Source organism: Arachis duranensis, chromosome 3 (genome assembly GCF_000817695.3).
Source record: "Arachis duranensis cultivar V14167 chromosome 3, aradu.V14167.gnm2.J7QH, whole genome shotgun sequence".
NCBI lineage: Eukaryota > Viridiplantae > Streptophyta > Magnoliopsida > Fabales > Fabaceae > Arachis > Arachis duranensis.
The window spans coordinates 133,608,109-133,616,654 of record NC_029774.3 but is presented as its reverse complement, the minus strand read 5'-3'; the positions used below and the strand labels follow the sequence as shown (position 1 = coordinate 133,616,654).

Genomic DNA, 8,546 nt, shown 5'->3' with positions numbered 1-8,546 from the left:
AGATATTTATAATAAGGAAAAGTATATGAAACCAAAAGGTTATCAGCAAAAAATTAAACAAAAAATTAAACAAAATTACGTTAATTTATATTAATAATTAATTAATTTTAAATTTTTAAATTCAAAATAAAAAATATTAAAATTGATTAAGTAAACTTAATTAAAACTTATAAAAACATTTCTCTTCTCTCTCACATTAACCTACACACCTCAAACAATCACACACACCCCTCTCTCACCGTCAGGCCCTCTCCGCCTCCCCACCGCAATTAACTCCTCTTCTATCACCAACATCTAGTTCGTCGAATTTCAATTGTGAACCTGAGTTATCTTGGTAATAGAAAACATGCTTCTGATGGCGCTGGACCCATATCTTTACACTGCATTCATCGTTTTCCTGCAGTTCATGTGAAGAATTACGGATACTTCGTTCCATGTTGTGTACATCATTTCGAGTGAGAAAATCATTACGGTTTTGGGATCCACCTTGCTTCTGCATCACCTCTACGTGGTGCTGTATTATGTTATCAAGAGATATCACAACATAAAGCATAGACATCACTTTCTGGCGTAACTCATCGGAAATGCGTGGAGCATACATAGCTCTTGTTCCTATTGCATCCTTATTCCGTTTTGGGATATTAGGTGCCGTTTTGATGATTAAAAAGACTGCAAACTACATACTTTATCTTAACTAAAAGGAGTCCTTGAACAATTACAGAAATATAAAAAAATATTTATTTAATATGAAAAAAACATCTTAATACTTAACAAAAGAAATATCTAGAGACATTTACATTTGTAATACAAAAAAATTCGAAAAATATATAAAAGAACATTTATTTAGTATGAAAAAGAAATATTCTGATACTTAGCAGAAGAAACATCCATATATATTAACTCATAAAGATTTTAGATTCACCCAGAAGCATTTGACTGATTTTTTGTTAATACTTTTTTGGTTCCCTAATATTGTTCTTATAATAAAGATTTGAATGGTTAATCTAAATTATTGATTAAATTTAATTTTAAGAGATAAATAACTATAAATAGAGACAAAAATTAAAATTTAAATATGTAAATTATTTATAATAAATATTTGAATAATAAATATTTTTTTTATTAAATTTTTTTTCTTGTGTTTTTAATTTTTTTTATTAAATATTGACAATTAGACTGATTTGATTTTAGTTGAAAGAATTAAATAAGTTTTAGTGTTGATAAGATAGTATTGGTGCTTATTTAATGGTAGATGTTTAATGTGACGAAATTGATGATGGTCCAACTAAAAAAGCGAGAGAAATAACGAAATGAATATTTGGATGATAAACAGGAGAAGCGACGTGCTATGGCGGCAGTAGCTATAGGAATGAAGCAATTAATGAATGTGTCAGTAAAGACGATAAGATAGATAGATATTGAGGTTTGTGAAAGAAAGCAAAATCTGGTGAATTATGCTTCAAGACTGGGAAACACAAAAGTTGGGTGCACCGCATGCTATGTTGCTCACTGCTCCACCTTACCCTTCTCCTTCACATCATGCGTGTGGGTTTCATTTTCAATTTTTAATTGCCCATCAAAAAGAAAAACATAATTTTTACTTATTTCATATTTAAATTAGAAAAATCTTAGATGTTAAATATTTATTTTAAATTAATACTAACTAAGTTTTTAATTTTTTTTATCTTTTCTCAAAATATTAACTCTGTATTCTTAAGTGATTGTTATAGTCATGTACACTCCTATATACTTATTAAATAAAAAAAAAAGAACTTAAACACTTTTGTGGTCCCAGTTTTTTTTTATCAAGCAGCTGACAATAACAGTGATTAACAAGTGACATTTTTTTTTTGGTCATTAACAAGTGACATTTGAACCATATAAAAAACAAATGACATATGAAATTAATTGAAGGGTGTGATCGAACATAATAAACAAAATTGTGGGCTGAGATCGGTTGGTCTAAAGTGAGAAAGAAATTAAAAGTTGCATTATTGATGTACAACCAAAAAATATGATATCATCATAGATTCATATAAATCAAATAATAGACACCAACTCAGCAACTCTTTTTTCTTTTTGTCTTTGTTAAACCCTGAACACAACAGCTTCAAACATATATGGAGAGCCAAAAACATCAACATACAGCTTTTCAAACATTATCTGCGGTCACTACTCACTATTTTTCACTTTTGGTTTTCTAAATTTGACACATAATATTTTTCATTTCTAACTGCCAAATGTCATGCATATGTATGGGGATTAATTTCTTGAATTTGCTCCAGAAAATAGAAACTAAAGAAACGAAAAATCATCGTGAAACAAAATGATAAGGGTCAAACTAATAAACCGATTCTTTGTTTGTAATTTTTCTATATAGTAAACCCTTTTAAATGGCGAAAATTGGCCAAAGGAGGCATTAATTAGAGTTGGTAGTTCACCGGCTTTGCTGTCATGGAAGGTACACTGTAATAACTTCCCGACGGAGTAATTAATATCAGCCACATACAGCATCATCGTGTGGAAATAGAAAACTAAAGCATTAAAACTGTACCTAATGTATATGAAATCATCTTAGCCAAACTGATACAAATAAATTTCCCCATTTTATTTTCTTTGGAAAATGTTAAAAACATTTTACAAATATGAGTACTCTAAATCTGGAATACTTGATTTGCAGGACAACCTTTTTGTACTTATTAACAGGTTTTATTACATGAATTGAAAAAATAAAAATAGAAAAGGAATTGTAGTTCAATTATATATCCAAAAAAAGAAAAGGGTAAATAAAAAGAAGAAAGTGATAGTCAAATGTGAAAAGATAAGAGCGAAGGAAGGAAGGGAGGCCCACGTGAAAGGGCCGGGGGCCCACAAGAGAACAAGTTGCCAGAAAATTCGTTGCACCTCCACAGTCCACAGTCCTCCATCCACCCTATCCAAATCCGTTTTGGAAACACCTCACCACGTAACCAATCTCATCCCCTTTTTTTTTTCTTTCCTTCTTCCTACGCAATTCATTATTATTTTCTTCTTCTCTCAAACTTCACGCAAACCAATTCCTTCGACGCATCCCCAACCCCAATCCCTTTTTCCGTTAACACACAAAACACCGCAAAACCGTTTAGCGTCTTTCTGTTCCTGAATCGCCCATTTAACCTACCACGTTCTCATCAAATTAAATTCAAAATTAAATCTTTTTCTCAGGTTGTATAATTTTGACGAAGGAAGAAAGAAAGAAAAAGGGGGATCATGACGAGGAGAGAGCATCAAGATCAACAATCCCGTGTTCTGTGCGAGCTGTCGGCCCTAGTTTTCAGCCTCCTGAGGAACCCGCTGCCAGGCCACCTGGCCCTCCCTGACGGTGGTCCGGCATCGGTGGTGCCTGTGCCGCCCTCTGCATCGGCGTATAGGAGGGCCCCAGAGATAACGCCGGCGGGATTCGCGTCGCTTTTGCTGGGGATATCGGTGGCGCTGATGCTGTGCGGATCGGTGACGTTCTTGATAGGGTTCATGCTGATGCCTTGGGTTCTTGGCTTGGTTATGGTGTTCTACATTGCCGGCATCGTTTCCACGCTTTCCCTTCTAGGCCGTTCTCTTCTTTGTTTTCTAACGCCTCGCAAGGATGTTCCTGGTATTCCTCTTATTTCTTTGTATTTTCATTATTTTTTCCAATGAACTTGGAGGGATTCAATTTTAGATTGCAACATAGCACAAAAGGAATATACACCCTTGTTTTATTTAATCAAAAGTTAGATTAGTTTTTAGAATTTAATTTGGATACACGGCATCCAATCACATTAAGCCACATCAATCAAAATTAAACTCTAGATTTTGTTTCAGAACTAAGAAAATAAGATAAGCAAATTGGAAAACATGTGCTTGTTTTTATGGAGTCTTTGCTCTAGGATTTGTGGTGCACATTTTCATAACTGTTTTTGTTGTGCAGAGTGGAAACTTTTGTGAAGCGTTAAAACAATGGAGTTGAGCACTAGAATGCTCTGCTCTGTGTGCATGAGCTGCTCATGCAATGCAACCAATAGAAGAATGAATGAAGATCACTGTGCTTCTCCTCTTATTAGTTATATTAGAAGCAGGGATCGTGGGATAAACTCCTTTTCTTTAAGTTATCAAAATCTGTGGATATTGCTTCTCTTTTGATTTTACAAAATAGCAAAGCAAAATTCAACACTAAGAATTCTGGAGCTCTTGCTAGCTTCTTTCTTCTGTTATCATTTTTTTTCCTCACTGTTATAAGTTTATGACATTTGTAAATTTCAAATATATAGGCTTTTCAGTTTCCCCTTTTTTTCAACCCCATTTTCGTATATGGCACAGAAAGAGGGAAATTGACAGAGACCGGGGTTGGTTTGTACTAGAGGATGAAGCAAATTTGGAATGGGAATTGAATATGGGACCCTGATTGCTATACATGATGATTCATTTCGTACATGTTCTCATAATTTGATGTTTGTTATTGAAACACGGTGTTAATGTTAAACTTGTTTAAAGTTTAAATTTAAAGCTGTGTCAAATATGAACCTGTGTTATTGATTGGCAGGCAACATAATCCAGAGAGAAAAAAAAAAATGTCTTGTTAGAATAGAAGCAATACAGACATGAAACAATACTTGTTAGAAGTAATAGAATGATTATCCGGAATAGATGTGGACACCAATGGCAATGAGGAAGATGGTGATGAGGACAAAGAAGATGATGGTGTGAATCAATATAGAGATGCCACTTGTCTGCATGTTCCCAAACTCCACCACCCTGCCCTTTGCCGGCAGCTGAAACAGCAGCCCTGGGCTGAGCAGCACGAACAGCACCACTGCCATCACCACTGGACCCCAATCTGCAGACATCTCTGATCTGATGCTAACTCCCTCTATGTGACGACTGTGGTCTATGCTTATTAAATAGGCTGCAATGTTATTGAAGGAAGGAAGAAAGGAATAAGATGCATGACAATAAAGGAAAGTAGCAGCACCCACACAAAGCAACGAATATACAAAACCCTCCAATGCCTTCTTCATCTCACACCCACAAAATTCCCTATACCATGCATGTTCCGATTATATTGCTTTCAATGCATCTGGGATTCATATGGGATGGGTCTCATTTAATTTGGGGTTATCCATTACATTATTAATATATTACGTTTCACATCATGGCATAATATATATATATATATACTAAGGTGAAAAGTGTAGTTGAATTTACCTGAAGTTGATAGTTGAGATGATTGATTTGACTAAATTTTCATCTACCGGTTTTTAACTATCAATTTCACGTGAAGTCGACTGCATCTGAGTTTTTATCATATATTTTTTAAAAATAAAAATTAAATAATCACTAATTAATGATAATTAATTAGTATGGAATGTAATTTAAAAAATATTTGTTGGTTTGTTGTTGGTTAGATTCTTGTTAATTATTTAGTGAGATTGATATACTAACTACTTTAATTTTGAGCTTTTAGTTTGCTCAACTTCTAGTTGCAAATTTTTTTATCTAGTGAAAATTTTTAATAATGTGGAGAGAGACCTAAAGTTTATTTGCTTATAAACCTCATGTTGATGATGCTCTTATGATTTAGAAGAAGGTGGAAACTCATGTGTAAGTTGATAGTTAAGAACTATTAGAAAATAATTTAATCAAAATTTGTTAAATCATTTAATAGTTTTTTTATTATTAACTTTATATGAAGACAACGGTAAAAGTCTTCATCTCAAAAGAAAGTAATTGAAAAATAAGATGTTGACATGTGGTTAGTTTGGTCAAACAATTAAATTCATTAATGCCTTGTTAATAAAAATTTACTTAACTTGAATAACTGTAAAAATAATAGTTTTCCCACAAGGACAGTTAATGTATTTTAACATAACAAATGGGAATTGAAAACAAGAGTGACATTTAAACTTTAGATCAGTCTATGTGTTTTTTATGCAAAAAGGGACTCCAAAAGGGCATCATGCTCCTGCGATGTAGCTTTCGTAGAGAATTTCTGAACCTGGATCTCTTTGTTGACGACGGAAAAGAATTACCATCTTCTCCGAATGTTGTTCAAATTACTCTTTTGGAATTATTATTATGCTTTGTGTACGAAAGAGGAAGCTGTGGAGTTGCTCTGTTAAGAGAGACAATATCAAAGTTGAAGGTGACGAAGAAAACCATGATTTTTTTTTTGACAGAACAAAATGAAAAATTATTAAGTGCTCTATATATAAATTATAATCTTACACAGATATATTAACTAAAAGTAAGATATTAATGGGTTTTTATAACACTTTTATTCACAAATCACCTAATAATGGCTCGAAGAAAATCGTGATTTTGTTTTGGATGGATTTAGCATTTTTTTTTGGGCCTATTAGAAGTGGTTAAAGATGCATTAATTTTCGTCGATTGGGCATAATCACGTTTTTAATTAATTGCCTTTAAATTTGGAGACCAACAAAATGTTTCCAACTCTACATGTCTCATTGTTATTGGTAGATTGGAATGTGAGTACCTGAATTAAATTAAGCACATTTCGTTTTCTACATCATAATACAACCCTTTGTTACATTTGCCAGCTGATTAGAGGTTCCTTTCCATTTTAAACTACACGCAATCATTTAAGGAAAAAAAAAAAGAAGAAAAAGTCAATAATTCATTTAGATATGAGAAAAAAATGAATACATTAGCATTGGAAGGAGCAGAGATCAAGAATTGGAAAATAAAAGAGAAAGAAAAGTAAAGGAGGAATTTGTTGAATATAGCTAGCCCATGTACAAGTGGACCTTAATAGCGAGCAAGAAGACACAAATAAGACCGAAGTAGATGAGTGTGTGGATGATAATGGCGGCGCCACTTGTCTGGAAGGTGCCAAACTCGACGCACCTTGCCCTCCCCGGCAGCTGAAAGAGCAGGCCGGGTGTTAGGAGAATGAAGAGCACCAAGGACACAAACACTGGGCCCCAGTCAGCCATCCTTAATTAGTTTGTTTGGTGATTAATATGAATATGATAGCGAAAGGATCATACATCATATTGCATATATATGTTGGAGGGAGATTGCACTTTGATTTGGACTAAGAATAACTTGCTTCCTCTGTTTTACTTACTGCATCCGCTTCCCATCAAAGTAAGGAATCATTCATTCATCAATGCATGTTTCATCATACTTACACATACTTCCTTGCTTAACTCACTCCATTCATACATGTTGATTCATAATTCATTCCAGATAAACCCGAGAGAAATAATATTTCTATCACTTTTTTGTATATCTTTATTTATTGTATTTTTAATAAAAAATAGAAAATATACAACGAAAGTGTATGCAAAATACTAAAATAGTACAGTTACATTCCTCTGCAGTTTCTGAATTCGAAACAACTAGTATATATGAGCATGTAAAGGCAGGCCCGGAAACACTAAAATTACTTCGTGCTTCTCTTTGCTGCCAATAGGCACCTTAAAAGTATATTATGCTCAATTTGTATAACTAAAGAGAACTTTTTTCATTATTTGACCATCATAAATACTAAATTATTTTTAATAAATAAAATTTATCAATTTATATATATAAATTTTAAAAAATATAAATAAAAATTGTATTAATTTATACATGCAAATCTAGTAAATATAAGTGCAAATTATATATTTATTGTATATAAAACTCCTATAAATATAAGTACAAATTATTACTAGTTAAGTAACGATCAAAAATAAAATATTTACTAGTGATGTAGCATTGTTTTTTATAAAAAAAAAGGTTAAGTACAGTTTTGGTCACTAAAGTAGGGGCTGAAAATTTTTGTCCCCAACTTTTCTTTACTTACAAAATCGTTCCTAAGATTTAATTTAGTTTTAAAATCATTCTTTTTACCAAAATTATAATTTTTATTACCAAATTACCCATAATTTAAAAAAAAATGGGTTAAAGGGCTCGAGAATAAGGGAAGAGAATCACGCTGGGTGTTTTTAGGAAAAAAGAGGAAGAAGGGAAGGTGAGGAAGGGGATCCACCGCTGCTGCTCGTTGTTGTTCGGTCGCTGGATCTCGCTGTTGCTCCTCGTCGTTCAATTCTTGTTGCTGGTCCTCGATGTCGACGCCAACAAATCCGCGAGAGTAGACATCGCGCGCCGCTCGCCGTTTCTGCTTCTTCTCCTCGTTCGGTCGTCAGTCGTGGCTGCGCCTCGTCGGTCGCTACTGCTCTTCGTCCTTCTCGCCAATCACTTGCTGCTGTTGTTGTTTTTTTGCTTCTACTTCTATTATGTTGTTGATTTTTTACTATGATTCTTTTATATTGTTGCTTTTGCTTTTTCTTTTGCTTCTGGTTGATTACATTGTTTCATTGTTTCATTATACAAATTTATTGATCCATTATCCATTTTTTTATGTTTATTACATTGTTGTTGTTTCTGGTTATGCTTAATTTTGAAAAAGAAGGAGAAAGAATATTTTGGTACGAAGGATGATTTTAAAATTAAGATAAACTTTAGGGACGATTTTGTAAGTAAAAAAAAAAAGTTGAGGGAGGGCAAAGAAAATTTTCAACCCT

General features: G+C 33.2%; 2 protein-coding genes across 2 annotated transcripts; one reads left to right on the top strand and one right to left on the bottom strand.

The window, feature by feature from the left end:
• Window positions 1-2,952: 2,952 nt before the first annotated feature.
• On the top strand, window positions 2,953-4,428 carry LOC107482134 (uncharacterized). Its single transcript, XM_016102533.3, has 2 exons — window positions 2,953-3,631; window positions 3,947-4,428. The coding sequence occupies exons 1-2, from the start codon at window positions 3,250-3,252 to the stop codon at window positions 3,961-3,963; spliced, it is 399 nt and encodes a 132-aa protein (XP_015958019.1). The 5' UTR covers window positions 2,953-3,249; the 3' UTR covers window positions 3,964-4,428.
• A 95-nt stretch (window positions 4,429-4,523) lies between these two features.
• On the bottom strand, window positions 4,524-7,091 carry LOC107482101 (uncharacterized). Its single transcript, XM_052258568.1, has 4 exons — window positions 6,763-7,091; window positions 6,567-6,603; window positions 6,456-6,511; window positions 4,524-5,052 (listed from the first exon to the last, which is right to left on the bottom strand). The coding sequence occupies exons 1-4, from the start codon at window positions 6,969-6,971 to the stop codon at window positions 4,650-4,652; spliced, it is 705 nt and encodes a 234-aa protein (XP_052114528.1). The 5' UTR covers window positions 6,972-7,091; the 3' UTR covers window positions 4,524-4,649.
• Window positions 7,092-8,546: the final 1,455 nt, after the last annotated feature.